Source organism: Gracilinanus agilis, chromosome 5 (assembly GCF_016433145.1).
Source record: "Gracilinanus agilis isolate LMUSP501 chromosome 5, AgileGrace, whole genome shotgun sequence".
NCBI lineage: Eukaryota > Metazoa > Chordata > Mammalia > Didelphimorphia > Didelphidae > Gracilinanus > Gracilinanus agilis.
This window is the reverse complement of record NC_058134.1, coordinates 95,526,255-95,542,210: the sequence shown is the minus strand read 5'-3', so window position 1 is coordinate 95,542,210 and position 15,956 is coordinate 95,526,255. Positions and strand designations below refer to the sequence as shown.

The following is a 15,956-nucleotide window of genomic DNA, read 5'->3' as shown; positions in this document are numbered from 1 at the left end:
AGGAAGGAAGGAAGGAAGGAAGGAAGGAAGGAAGGAAAAGAGAAAAGAATTCTATGAAAAGTAGCATGATAATGAGATTAAACCTATCTGGCCCATCTTTAGATTTAATCACCAAAGGTGAAAACATCACCACTTAATTCACAAGTTGTGAAATCTATAACCTACCTGTTGTGAGGAAGATTAGATTAGTTATTGATTAGGTATTAAGGTGTATATAGCAGGAAGGAACTGGAGCTTGGAATTCCAGGTTGGAATGAAGGAGCAGGAAGAAGTGACTTGGCTCTGAGTGGGATTCCATTAGGGGTTAACACAAACTGTGGTGAGCCCTGGGAGACCTCAGAGTAAAGGACCCTGCATCCTGATTTTCCCTGGGATCCTGTGTGGTGTGGCATCTAGCAAAGAGGACAAGATCTACAGTGCCAAAGGAAAAAGGAGAAGTTTGAGATCTGGTGGACAGTGTTTCAAGCACTCCCTCACTACTTGGTACCTGAGACCACTTAGACTCTTGGCATCCAAAGATCATCAGTGGATTGCAGTGAGAATCCCAAAGCCACAAAGCCCTTAGCTATACTCAAGCCTGGCAGGTTCCAGGTCTGAGGCAGTCACCCAGAGACTCCACTGCTCTTTGGGCCCTGTCAGTTTAGATTACTAAGTTAGTGTAGAAATAAGCTTTTTCCTTTCCCTGTGGGTTATGTCATTAGATTTAAGGTTTTAGAGTAGATATCCCTATCCCACCTTTTAGTTGTTCATAATTAAACCCAGTTATATCCTGTTACCTTGTCTGTTGAATTCAAGGCCTCTGGCCAGAGTGACAGTTGGCTAACTGTCATTTGTGAGTTAGGAGCAGCTTGGCTGTTCAAGTCTTCATGTCCAGGTCTAGTCTCTCATAAATCCCAGTGTGTGTTCCCACAAACCACTTAGTTTATTTATAATATCCCGGTGACCCCATTACCCATACTTATATTTCCTACAGTTTGGCACTACTCAGATGGGTGCATAGAGAGACAGACAGGAAGTGAACGGTTGGCCAGCTAGATTCATACAGGAAGTAAGAGGGGCTTGGGCATTCCAAGAGGCAGCTCAGCCATTGAGTTGAGAGCTGAGAGTTCTCAACCAGTGGTGAGCTGCTCAGAGCTTCTCAGCCCCCACCCCCAGGCTATTCATAAATTTCTGTGGGTAGGGGAAAATACTATCGAGCTTGGAGTTGCCCCAGAGAAAGGGATTTTCTTCATTTCTTTTTTGTTTTTGTTTTTTGGTTTTGTTCTCCGTTGCTGTGTTTAATTGTATCTGTATTTAATTAATTGTGTTATTAATTGTTATTAGTCAGAATAGTGGCTAATAATACAATAAATTTTGTGTTTAGCTGGTCAGTTTGGGGGGTGATGGGCACAATGTTGGTTGAAGACTGGATAGACTATGTTTTTGTGGTTTTATGGAAAGATGACTAGGCTATCCCTTACCTGTGGTTTAAAGTTATACCCAGGTATTTTAGAGGGATAATGGATATTGAGTTTGCACAACCGATTTTGACTATTAACATCTTAGATTTATTATGTCACATGCCAGTTCTGATTCTTACTGGTTATTTTGTATACAAGTTGAGTAGATATTATTTCATATTGGGTATTGTATTAAAATTATTGTGACTTGGTGTTTCAGGGATTCTGAAACCAAAAAAATGTTAAGGTTGTTGCAGATAAAGTTGGATAATTTAGAACTGTGTATTCAAAATGGAACTCTCTCTAGTCAACCCCTTGGTACTTCCCATACTGGCAACATGACTGAATTTGTGAACATGGGTATTTCTGGCAAAGGTATAACATCAAAGGCTGAGCTAGAACAGCAGGCTCAGAGTAAGGGAGAAAGCCCCATTAACCTTTTTCCTCTTCACGATCTTCCAATTGTATGCGAAGATGGTGTATTCCATGTGAAACAACACACTAGATTCAGGTCTGAGGATGTAGAAAGTCTGAAACAAAAGATCCCAAATTTCCATGACGATTCTGGGAAATTTGTAAAGATCTTTAAGGCTTTTGTGAAACAGCATGACCCAGACTTTGAGGATTGTTGGTACATGTTAGGGGAGATCTTGTCACACCATGATAGAGCAAAATTTGTAGAGGAGACACGGAACACAGAGGGAATGACACCATGGCCACTAGCCTGGGAGGAACTGGACCTGAATTCAGTTCCCACATATCGTATGTTGAAACAAGCGCAAAAGTCTCTTATACAAGTCCTAGAAAAATGTGCAAAGCGTCCAAATTCCTGGAGTAAATTTGAAACGATCAGGCAGACAGCTCTAGAGACTCCAGCTACTTTTTTGGACAGGATTATTGAGGCAGCTGAAATGTATTTGCACATGAGTATACTGGAAGATACCACCGTGGACCATGTGAAATGGATTTTTGTAAGAAATTCTGTTCCCCAGGTGAAAAAGTTTTCCCTGACTGGGAACTGTTGAGCTTAGACAAGTTGAAGCAAAAAGCAACATACGTATTTGCACAAGGAAAGGACAGGGGTAAGGATGACAAGGATACCATCATTGAAAGCCTTAGAAAGCAATTAAGGGAGGCAAATTCTCGAGCTAATGAGGAGGTAAATGAAATTAAGGCAGTAGCAGCACAAAGGGCAGCAGAAAAGAGGAATAATAATAATAATAATAATTATTATTATTATTATTATTATTATTATTATAAGACCAGTAGCAATACAAACACTAGGAACCAGAGACAACAATCTTGCTATGTTTGTGGACATATTGGGCATTTTGCAAGGGAATGTAGGTACAGAAAGAGATCATATGGGCAGAGATACAAGAATAATAACAATGGATTTAATCGGTATAATAATAATTATGGATATAGGGCAAATAACTGGAATAATGATTTTAATCATGGAAATGGACAACAAAATGTGTTCCAATGCCAGAATGCATGCTGTCAAGGTGCACAAGCTCCTAATTTGGCAATGATGCAGGATTACCTTCGTGCAGGAGCCAGGCCCAAGTTTAGTCATGTTGTGCGGGGGAATGTTAATAATGGTAACATGGATGTAGGGACAGCTTCATTATCAAGGTGTGCAGAAAAGTTCAGAAATGACTGATCAAGATAATGGGACTAAAGTGAATGTTGATGGAATTGTATGTGTTAAAGATATTGATAATGTGATTGTGAATAATAGAAATGATGCACTTGGTGTTAATATTGATTTGATTGGTGATAATAAGAATTAATAATGGTGATAAGTTGATCAGTGTTAATTTAAATGGAATCAATGATAGTTTAATCAATGTGAATGATAATTTGATGAGAATTAATGATAATTTGAATGGTGTTAATGTGAAATTATCTGAATTGACTACTAGTAATGGTGTAAATAGTACTTTAACCAATGTTAATGGTAATTTACCTAATGGTAGTAATAATTTAACTAGTGTTAGTAATAATTTGATTAAGATTGATAATGGTTTATATGGTGTTGATAATAATTTGATTAATGTTGTAAATAAAAAAGAGAACTGCATATGGTGAGTGAAAAGGGCTAACTACCTTAGCTTCCCTGGAGGTACTAGCCTCCAGGAGGATCCCTTGGTTGAGAAGAGCCCTGTGGCTAAAACCCTTGTTAATTGACTTTTGGGCTCTCTAGCTACATCTCTGGAGCCATGCCAGAGTAAAGCCTAGACTTGAATACAAATCTAGTTTTTTAAGCTAGATCTCTTACTCCCTCTTCTCATATCTCTACTCCCACTCTCTCCTATATTTTATAAATAAATGACTAAAAACCATTTAAATTGATAATTATTCAAGTCTTTGAGACCACTCCTTTAGATATTAATATCCAACAACAACAACAAAAAAAAAAACAACCTTTTTTTCCTTTTTACAGTAGAATGGACAAAATGGAAAGGTTATCAAATGGTTATGTAAGAAATTCAGTCTTTAAAAATTAGAATTGGGCAAATAGAAGTTAATGACTTCACCAGATATAAAGAAAGAATAAGACTAAATAAAAATAAGGAAAATAGAAAATATGAAATATTTCATTGAAAAAAATAAACTGATCTGGAAAATAGGAAAATAGGAGAGACAGTTTAAGAATTATTGGACTACCTAAAAGTCATGACCCAAAAAAAAAAAAAAAAAAAAAAAAAAAAGGCCTAGACATCATATTACAAGAAATTGTTGAAGAAAACTTCCCTGATATTCTTGAACAAGAGGGCAAAATAGAAATTGAAAGAATCCAAAGATCACCTCCTGCAATAAATCCTCAAATGACAAACAACTCCCAGGAGCTATAGCAAAGTTTAAGAGCTCCTAGGCCAAGAAAAAAATACTGCAAGCAGCTAAAAAAATAATAATTCAAACATCATGGAGCTACAGTCAGGACTACACAGGATCTGGAAGCTTCCACATTGAAGGACCAGAAGGCTTGGAACAGGATATTCCAGAAAGCAAGGGAACTGGGTATACAATCAAGAATCATTGACCCATCAAAACCAACAATATTCTTTCAAGGGAAAATATGGCCATTTAATAAAATAGAAGATTTCTAAGCACTGCTAAAGAAAAAACTAGGCTTAAACAGAAAAATCTGATGTCCAAATACAAAATTCAAGAGAAGCATGAAAAAGGTAAATAAGAGAAAAATGTAAGGTCTTCAATGAGGTCAATACTTCCACTACTCTTCTATTCAGTTACCAAACACTTTATTTAAAAAAAAAAAAAAAAAAAGATAACATTTTTAAAAGTATACCAAAAACTCACCAATGTTTAAAAAAAAAAAACAGTCTTAAAAGCATATATACACCAAGAAAAAAACAAAATGGGGTCATGAAGAGTAGGACAAGTGTGAAAAATGGCTGAACATTTTTCCTAAAGCAAAATAGAAGCTCATCACAATCCTATATCATAACTTGTTCAGTCATTTCCGAACTGATGGGCATCCCCTTAATTTTGAACAAATTTTCCAATTCTTTGTGACACCAAAAATAGCTCAATAAATATTTTTATACCTATAGGTGGTATCCTTTTTCTTTGTTGATCTTTTTCCCCCCTTCAAATATTTGTGGAGGTATCATGCAATGAAGAAAAAAGTATATTCCTTTCTATTCCTATTCAATATTCTCCAGAAAGCTATCATATCTAACTTTTCTATTAATTCTACAATCTCCTAAACTTCTTTAGTATTTTCTTGACAAAAATACTAGAATGGTTTACCATTTCCTTCTCACTTCATTTTACAAGAAACTGAGGTCAACAAAGTTGACTGACATGCCTAGTATTATACAGCTGGTGTCTGAGGTCAGATGTGAACCCATAAAAATCAGTCTTCCTGACTCTTAGCTGGATTCTTTATCCACTATACCACCTAGTTGCCCCATATGAAATCCTGAGCAAAAGCAGAACAGAACACTATACATATTAAGAACAATATTGTACAATGAACCACTAGAAATGACTCAGCAATACAAATATCCAAGACAATCTCAAAGTACCCAAGATGATAAATGCTCTCTACCTCCAGAGAAAGAACGGGTAGAAATTTAATGCAAAATATCATGTTGGTTTTTTAATTTTTTGGTGTTGTTTTTTCCCTCAGTACTGCGGTACCTTGATATACAAGCAATTTGAGATATGCGCAATCAGGATCAGAATTCTTTTTTTTAAACCCTTACCTTCCATCTTGGAGTCAATACTGTGTGTGTTGGCTCCAAGGCAGAATAGTGGTAAGGGTAGGCAATGAGGGTCAAGTGACTTGCCCACGATCACACAGCTGGGAAATGTCTAAGGCCAGATTTGAACCTAAGACCTCCCATCTCGAGGCCTGGCTCTCAATCCACTGAACTACCCAGCTTTTGCTTTAAGTCACAAATAAGTAGATATTTGAATCATGAGTTTCCACCACCCACCTATCTAGTCTGGCAGAACATTCGGTTTCACAAGTTATATACCAGGCTATCTTGTTTAGTTCAGTGTATATCTGGCCAAGCAAGCATCTGTATTGAACTGCTTTTGCTTTCTTCTTTATTTTTGTCTTTATTATCAGTTTTTTTTTTTTTTTGGCAAATTTCTTAATTTTAACCATGGGTTCTGACAATGAAGGAATCGAAGGAGTTACAGCAGCAGCATATGGAACTTTTGCAGGAAATTCATGGGGAGGAACCCGAAGTGGATGAGGTAATCAGTACAAGCAAGATTAAGGAAATTTTGAGGATTCGGGAAAAAAATTAAACAGTTTATTGAAAAGACACACCCAAAAAAAGTTGCAACAAGTCATGTGTTGGAGCTACGTAAGGACACTCATTTCACACATTACTGAAGCATTCTGAAAAGGAGGAAGAAACAAACTTCCATGGAAAGGTTTTTGTTGAAACAGTATCTAAGTGAAATAGAGGAAAGCCAAAACAGCCAAAATTCAATGAAGAAAATGTAAGTAAAAAATAGCAATTAAGTTTAACAATAGTTACATATCATAGTAATGTATTAAGTCAAATTTGCATTTGTGAAGAGTAAGTTATATTAAGTGATAGCATATGAAATGAAAACCTTCTCCGCCAGCATGACCTTGAAGGTAAATAACATTTCATAAGCAAGTTTATTTCTTTACTTTCTTATTACCTATAAATATATTAGTTATGTATAAAGTACATGTTCATATTTTAAAGTATATAAAACAAAAAATGTGTGGTTTTTTGGGCCTGGAACAGATTAATTGCGTTTCCATTCATTTAAATAGGGAAATTCGATTTGGCACACAAGCAAATTGAGTTAAGAGCTTGGCGATGGAATGAATTAAACTCGTGTGGTCAAGGTACCACAGTCTTTTCTTTTTTAACATGATAAATGTAGAAATCTGCCATGCATGATTTTACATGTATAACATTTATAAAACTGCTTGCCTTCTCAATGAAAGAGGGATTGAGAAAGAGAATTTTGAATTCAAAACTGAAAGAAAAAAGTTATTACATATAAGTGGAAAATAATATTAAAATTCAAAATAGAAGAAATTCCCATTTCTCCTGGACTAAGGTCTCCCACAACATTTTAATCCATAGAATCTCACTTATATCTCACCCTTTGAACCTTGTTTTCTCAAAGTCAAGGGTACATGTCAAAATAAGCTCTACTTAATTCTTTCAAAATCACAAATTTTAACATGGGATGACCAGTTCAACTCAATTACAAAGAATCAAATCCAGAAAAGACATTTTATTGGTTTTATTAAAGATGTATTTATCATTAATTATTAGCAACTCTGTTTGGGGCAAGAGCATACATAATAATAGATTTCAGAATAATTTAAGCCCTCTAACACTGTCACATATACCTAAGCCAATGTTTCTTTAATTTCTCATCTATTTTCTCTTTCTGTACAAGTGGGGTGTAGAGGGGAAATGACACATAGAAACAGAGAGAACTACACATGTATCAATACATATATATGTATAAGAATATCATATTTGTAAATATTTTTCAAAATAATCTATCCTACCCTTCCTGAATGAAAAATACCTCCCTCAGTAGTCATAACTCTAGTCCAGGATCTCACCATAAAAAATATCAGAAACGCCAAAAGGTACAACTTAACTCTGAATATTAGGATTTGTTGTTTTGCCCTGCTTGCTTTCCATATATCTTTATTTTATTCCTTTTTATTCAAAATAGGGCAGCTACATGCTCAGTAGATAAGAGAGCCAAGGCTGGAGACAGGAGGTCCTGGGTTCAAATATGACTTCAGATACTTTCTAGCTGTGTGAACCTGGGTAAGTCAGTTAACCTCAATTGCCAAGATCTTACCTACCGTTTTTCTGCCTTTGAACCAATACCTGGTTTCACTTATAAGACAGAAGGTAAATTACTTAACCATTAAAAAGGGGGAGGGGGGAAGGGGGCACAGCACAGATTTTAAAAATGTCTCCCTTCTAATGTTATTATCTACTGTATATTTTTTGGCAAGCCTATTATTTTTCCTATAAGATAACTACTCATAATGCCATACCTAACACTCTATTTTGCATTACATTTCAATGACACGTGTCTTTTTACCCAATATTTGAGAAAAGTGTGAGAATATAATCCATGGCTATAGTACAGTAGCTAAGCCAGCCAGTGGCCCAAAATGAATCAATTTAATTTTTCTTAAAACTATACTTTATTTCTACAATTACATTTTCCTGGCACAGGAAACTTAAAAAATTATTAAATCATCCACTAAACAGCCCATACAACACTCCTTTTCCTTAAAATGAAAAATGTTCCAGAAAAAAAAAGAAAAACAGTACACAAAGGTAGCTATTGTATTGATTCCAAACTGAAGAACATATTTAAGAGGCTGATACTGATTTACAAAGTCAGAGTTCAAACTAATTTTTAAAATCATTAATCAATAATTTTAATAAATTAAGTACTATTCAGTGCCAGATAGTTACTGCTCTCAAGGAACTTGCATTCTGTCAGGAAAAAGAACATACAGGTATATATAACTGCATAGAGAATACAAAAATGAAGACAAGAATCCAAAATAAAATACTGAGTGATAGTGAAATCAAAAAAGACTTCATATAGAAGGCAGATATATTATGAAGCAAAGGTGAGAAGGGAATACATATCTGATAAGAGAGAAGGACCACTGCCAAGGCTAAATGACAAAGAGCTAGAAGAAAAGTTGCCAATAACACAAGTACCACAAATTAACAAAAACTTTATAGAAACTTAGTCAATAGTAATATAAGTGAAGTATTTTCTTCCTCCATAAACAGCCTCCTGTCATTTAATTAGCTCCTCACTGAGCTCCAAGATAGTCTTGTATACATAATATACTTTACAACTTTAAAAACTATGTAAGCCCCTCAAACTAAGACAGACTTAACTGCTCATCCCAAGTACTCCCACATCCCTTAATTTTTCATCTTTTTTCAAAGATTGAAGGAGAGGGTACAGATATACAGAATTACTAATGGTTTGACTAATCGATATAGTATTGTAGGAAAAAAAAGGAATCTTGCCAATAGGAACCACTTAAATCAAATTATGTTCTCTCAACAACATTACCAAAAAATTTTATTCAGTGCTAATGTGGAAACATGTTGCTTAACTACACATAGCTGCAATGGATCTTATTTTTCTTGGGGAGAAAAAAATAGTATGGAGAGAACTAAGAATTGAAAATATAATCCACAAAAAAGCTTAGTGCCTAGCAGAGACCTCTGTGCTAAATACATGTCCTCAAAAAGTTCATTAAAAAGTTCATTTTCTAGCAGAATGGACAGTAAATACAGTAATTTATTTAAGGAAAGTCTTATCATGAAAGGGGTGCAAGAGAATTTAACTTTGAAAGAAAATTTTAAAAGGCAGAGGGTGTTGGGGCAGCAAAAGACAGAGGGCATTGCAAGCATAGTGAATGTAAAGGTACAGAGATGGAAGATAAGTGTCTTGTGTCAGAGAAAAGGTGGTCATTCAATGGAATAGTGGAGAATGGCAGGCTTGGAATTGTGGCTACTTAACTTCAATTACACAGCCCTTAGAAATGATACTTAGTATTCCCAAACAGAAGATATGAAGGATAGTAATATATATTAAGATTGAGAAGACCATCATAGCCAGAATTATAAAGGTTTTTAAATGCCCAACAGGTTTGTCTTTTTTTTTAACTCTAGAAGTAATATAAAGTCATTAGAATTTAGCAAGACTAACAAAGTCATATCTTCCCTTTAAAAATACCACAATGGTAGCTGGGTGCAGAATGAATTAGAAAATGGAAAGATTTAAGTCAGGAAAACTAATTTAAAGGATTTTTGCAACAATTCAAGTGAAAGGTAATTTTGAATTGAAATATGATGTTGTACACATTCACAGAGTGAGACACTTGCAAATGATTTGAACCTTGGGGATGGGATATTAGAGGGAAAGGGCATAAGGATCAGAGAGAATAGGGCTACTCAAGGATAAATCTGACCAGGAAAATCAAATCAGGAAAAACTGTGGTGCCTTTAACAAAAGTAGGAAAATTAAGATAAAGTAGGGGTTGGGGGAAAACACTAATGATTACACTTTTAGAAATGTTGAATTTCAGACGCCTACAAGACATTCAGTTTGAAATATCGGGCAACTGGTGGTAAGGGACAAGGGCTCAGAAAAGACTAAAGTTAGATTATATAAAGAATTAACACGGCCATGCATATAGCTCCTTGGGCAAGGCCAGAGCTGAAAGAGAAAAAGGCTTCTACCTGATACTAAATATTTTCAGTCTGGGGTATCCTCACAGTATAAAGATGCTGACTATCCAGGATATAATTTGCATATGGGCAAGGATATTTCTATATTATTTTCCTGACAATTCCTGTATTCTTTCCCTCTATTTTGACTCCGTCTCCTAAATGACCTTGATCTCACACTAATATCTTTCTTCCTTTTCTGAAGCAGAAGTTCATTTTTTCAAAGTACTCTTGTTCCACATTAGACCATCTCAAAGTATCATAATCCTTTTATTCAGACAACAGAAATACAAGACAATATTTTCATAGAGCTGCAATAGGAAAATGAATATTTTAATTCTGAGCTTAACATATGCCAATGCTGCAAATCCAAAGTATTTTTCTGCTTTTTAAGCAAAATAAGCATTAATGCAAAATAAGCATAACTATTTCTAAAGTTCAAGTAAAACTGATGCTTTGTCATTAAATATTTGAATATTGCATTCTAAAGCCAACAGATTCTCATCCATACATTTGAAACCTTTATTCATTTTTTATTCATTTTAGCCAGGACATAAAATGCCCAGTTTAAAATTGTACTTTTGATATATCCATCCATCTTTTCCATTTGCAAAAACATAGCCAGTTGGTTATTAGCAAAAACATCTTCAATAAAAAGAGACTGTAACATTTATAGATTTAGGATGATTTTTTCATTTCTTATTGTACTGATTTATATATTGCTGGAAAAGCACAGTAAAAACTTTTATAAAACTTCATACTGTACATAGTATCATTACCGTGTCATGATGCAAGAGGGGAAAAAAATGAAATGTCTCTTTGCCTAAGGAAACATTTTTAAAAAAATACCTGCCAGGGCAAAATTTCATCTTCTTTAACTCCCCACTGCATCATTTCATGGAAAGAGTGTCCATATGTATTATACACAAGGTAGGATTTCACACAAAAGGGGCTTAATTTATATCTGTTTCTCATTTTAATTTACTTTACACCCTAAACTAATGGATTAAATGGAATGAGATGAATACTCTCTAAGAACAAATTAGCCATTGGTACTCCTTTTCTTAAGACAATCATACAAATTTTATTTTACTAATGTAATTATGAAAAAGAGACACATAGTAAAGATAATTCATCAATATAAAAACATATTGCTTAATACAATTAGATTTAAAAAATGAAAATATTTCGATAATAAATAATTGCTTTATCAACTTACTTCTGTGCTCCCTGAGACAACAGCTTTGTCCACGTTCATTAATGCCTGTTCTTCCGCCTGGCATACTCCCAGAGACCATTCTGCACAACGGTGATGAGCCCAAAAGTGACCTAAAAAGTTGTATATGAAATTCTATAATTATTTTTTCTTCAAAATTTAACACATTTCTAGCACTCAAATAGCAAATGAGTGTTCTAGTTGAGCAAATCTGCTAGCTAAAGGGTAATTCACACTTTAAACACAAAAATTGATTTCACTCATTTTAATATATTTATATTTAATATATACATGGTATAAAAACTTTTTCTTAGAAATGAGTCATTAATAACAGGAAAATTATTCTATAATGTGAATTACAACAATATTCTCTAGATTTAAGGTGTATATAGCGCTTATTTCCTCAAATATAAAAGGGTCCCAAATTATATTATCAGCTATTAAAGTAATTTGTTTTATGTTATTGCTACTTTTAGCTGGCCAGCATCAACCCTCTCTAACATCACCTAGCCTTACCTACATGTAATTCTATGCTTCTAATCTACTATTGAGTAGGCAGCCAAATATCAAAGTTTGTTATAGTTCTATCAAAAATAAGAGTTAAGGGGGCAGCTGGGTAGCTCAGTGGAGTGAGAGTCAGGCCTAGAGACGGGAGGTCCTAGGTTCAAAACCGGCCTCAGACACTTCCCAGCTGTGTGACCCTGGGCAAGTCACTTGACCCCCATTGCCCACCCTTACCAATCTTCCACCTATGAGACAATACACCGAAGTACAAGGGTTTAAAAAAAAAAAATAAGAGTTAACAGGCTATAGAAAAGTAAGAGAGACAAATTTGATGTACATAAATGTAATTCATGAAATTCATTACATTTACTTTGGCTTCATAAAGAATTTTATTTCCTTATAAAATTTTTTGTTGAATTTTAGCTAATAGACAGTTACAAACTGAGCTGTAGGTAATTAATGTGTTATTGTGTGAAAATTCAAGCATAGGTGTTTGAATGAAATATAAACTGAAATATTAATGTGTACTAATTTTACATTTGCTAAAAAATTAAATTCAGGCCTCACATACCATTAAATGGACATGCACATTTTCTAGCAGTTTATTTTCAAATTTCATAGAACTCCATTTAAAAAAAAAAGCCATAATCAATTAAAAATGTCCCCCCAAATTACATCTTATCAGACCCTGATCTTTGAGAAAGCAATGCTAAAACTCAATGCTATATTTGAAGCATGAGACTCATTTAAGAATTAAAAAGAACAAAAAAAAATTTAAATAATTTAGTTTAGTAACTATCACCTTCATTTAAGTGGTAATGCATTAATGAGATTAAAGCTGTCCAAGAATTAGACCAAAAAGGTAGGTGCAATAAATACTTCTTGTACAAAAGCCATTTTGAAAAGTATACTAAGTACTTAAAAGTATTACTTGGGCAAACTTAAGACTTAATATCAAACTTCTATTGCAATTGACAGAGAAAACAATTCTGTATGCATGATAAAAACCAAGATCAACATCACACTATTCAATGTGTAAATTTTGGCTATTAACAATAATACATTTTTTAATTGAACACAGAGCTTAATGAATTGAATATAGTTCCGATGAATTATGTACACAACCTAAGTATTTCTTGAAATTCATTTTGAATTGACTTGTTAATATAGAGAAGTACTAATGCTTTTTATGAGCCTGTAAGATAAGTTTTGCACTGAAATGATAGGGTAAAACTAAAATGTTCCTACCCGTGGACTCAAATAAGGCTTGGAAATCAATGTCATCTGGAAGGCCAACCAGACTGAGTTCGTCCCATAATTTACCAGTCTGATCATCTGAAGCAGTTTGGGTGCTTACATTTACATAAGATGTTATGCTTTGTCGAGGAGATCGCTCTCTGTGAATGAGAAAGGAGATAAATTTTTTTTTCTTTTTTTCCCCTAAAGAAAATTAAGCAACATAATGAACTATCATATCAACTTTCAGAAAAAAATGCAACTATAAGGTGATGGTGATTATATATAGCATTTATTTATACAGGGCCTAATACATACCAGTCCCTGTCCTAATAATTTCACAGATATCATCTTAATTAATCCTCAAAATAACACTATGAGGAAGGAATTATAAGTTCCCTTTTACAATTGAGAAAACTGAGGCATTCAGAAGTGAGGTAATTTATCCAAGGTCACACCTCTATTAAAAAAACCAGTAGGGGCAGCTGGGTAGCTCAGTGGTTTGAGAGTCAGGCCTAGGTTCAAATCCGGCCTCAGACACTTCCCAGCTGTGTGACCCTGGGCAAGTCACTTGACCCCCATTGCCAAGCCCTTATCACTCTTCTGCCTTGGAGCCAATACATAGTATTGATTCTCTGATTCTAAAACAGAGGGTAAGGGTTTTTTAAATAAATAAAATGAAAATAAAACAAAAACTATCAGAAACAGTATTCAAATCTGAGACTGTCCTATCTCTTAAGTCCTGTGCTCTTTCTAGTATATTACAGTGACTCAAAAGAATATAATTCTAGATAGCTAATAAAATGTGTGCATACATACACATATGTGAACTGCCCTTACTCCCTTAAAAACACAGCTTCCTTTTGTTATATAATGAACAAAACAAAAAATATATACACAAATACATGGTAATAAAAGAAAGACTCCCTGTTATTTGTAAGGTTCTCCAAATATACTTAATCAGCAATGAGACCATACTGATAGTACTAAATCCCCAGAAAATTAAGTTAACCAGTCTCCTNAGGCTCAGTGGTCTATAACCTGCACCACAGAGCTGCCTGTATAAATACATCTACAGTAAACACAGATTTATTTGTTAGCATGATTCCCCAAAACCAAGAAGTAAGAATAAGTTTACACAATCCTATGATGAATACTATCTCCCAAAATCTTTGTAACATAACATAATGCTTCTATGTTTCTAATAAGAAAAATTATTATTTCTTATTATGGTGAATACTGTTTAGTCACTTATACTCACAAAACATCAAAATTCTAAAAAATAAAGTTGAGTGATGACAATGACCAAAGCTGCTTTATGCAAAGAATTATTACTGATATCCCCACCCGCCCACCATGGGCCCATTAACAAAAAAATAAAGAATGTAAAAGAAGAGAATAGATTTAGAAAGAGTCAACAATAGCTTTCTTAGGTTTTCCTCCTAAAAGCTACAATGGCACTGAATCATTTTCAGGAAATAAGACTTTGAGAGAAAGGAAGTTACAGTACAAAAATGGAAGTACTGAACAAAGTACAGAATGTTAAGCATACTCCGAAAACATAAAACTTAACATAATTCAGAATAGTATTTTTAAACCATGAAAAATTATTTTTAATGTAAATTCTTGGAAACTATATAATATTAGGAACAACAGTGTCTCTTTTAACATGGTAATAAATTCTCTACCCTCAATTTGCACAATAAATTCACTTTCAAAGCAAGATTTCAAATCACATTAATAGCAAGACAAATACATTTTCTTAAAAACCAAAGCATATAGGTTCAAAAATTAAAGATAGAAACATTTAAAAGTCCAAATCTTAAAAATCTCATTTTGTGCCTTACTACATTTTACTAAGTTTTTTACACTTTTGCCAATTACCTATGACAAGTAACAATATTTTCCAATACCATGCTCTACTAGTTATTGCATTGTCTTATTAGAATTCAAAAGGTGAGAAGATGATTACTATATTAATGCTGGAGCTGACTTAAAAAATTAAGACATGTATTAAAAGTAAACCAGTTTTAGTGGAACTTTTTTCTAATGCCAACTTGCCAACCATTTATTTCTACAAAGACCCATAACAATCACATAGTAAGTAATTCTATGACTCTATTCGATCTTCCTATACTAGTTGTTATTTCCTAACATCTCTCTTCTTCATCTCCAAAATAATCCATTTTTTGCAAAGAACTATGGAGGGGAGATGGACCTGCAGCACAGCAGTTCAGTGAAACATATATTAACTGTAAGTGATGGTAGATGCAACAATGTTCCATGCTCATAGTGTATAAAAAACAAAGCTATGTATATATTTTCAAGTATTGCTTCATGGATAAGAAATAAGCAGGAAAACTGACTAATACTACAATAGCAAGTTGGATCAAGATCCTGCCAATAAATTATGACTATCCAATATTACTAGTCAAATTAAAATGATGCTTTTTGAAAAGTTATGAAAAACCATTCAACAAGAAATAATTAGTTCTTTAGAGATATAAACCAAAATTAACTGATATAAACACATATACACAAAAGATACACATATACATAAGCATAGAGAGAATACTCAAGTTCATTAGCTAACTACTAACTGAATAGGAATGGTGCTCACCAGTACTTTTTTTAAAAATTAAATAACCATTCTTGCAAAAGCAGAAAAAATTCTGGATTTAGAAATAAAGGACTTAGATAAAAATTCAAATCATAGGAGTTAGTAAGTTACCTTGGTCAAGGTTTTAACCTGATCCCAATCCAACCAACGACACATGACACAAT

At 33.9% G+C, this 15,956-nt stretch overlaps 1 protein-coding gene across 1 annotated transcript in view; it reads right to left on the bottom strand.

Annotated features, from left to right (window-relative positions):
- Positions 1-15,956, bottom strand: part of KMT2C (lysine methyltransferase 2C) — a gene marked incomplete at its 5' end in the record, with an annotated part of 335,980 nt that overhangs the window by 228,467 nt on the left and 91,557 nt on the right. The window contains 2 exons of the mRNA XM_044678960.1: positions 11,436-11,545; positions 13,185-13,333. Of these exons, the coding sequence (XP_044534895.1) occupies positions 11,436-11,545; positions 13,185-13,333 (259 nt within the window). The remainder of the gene's footprint in view (positions 1-11,435; positions 11,546-13,184; positions 13,334-15,956) is intronic.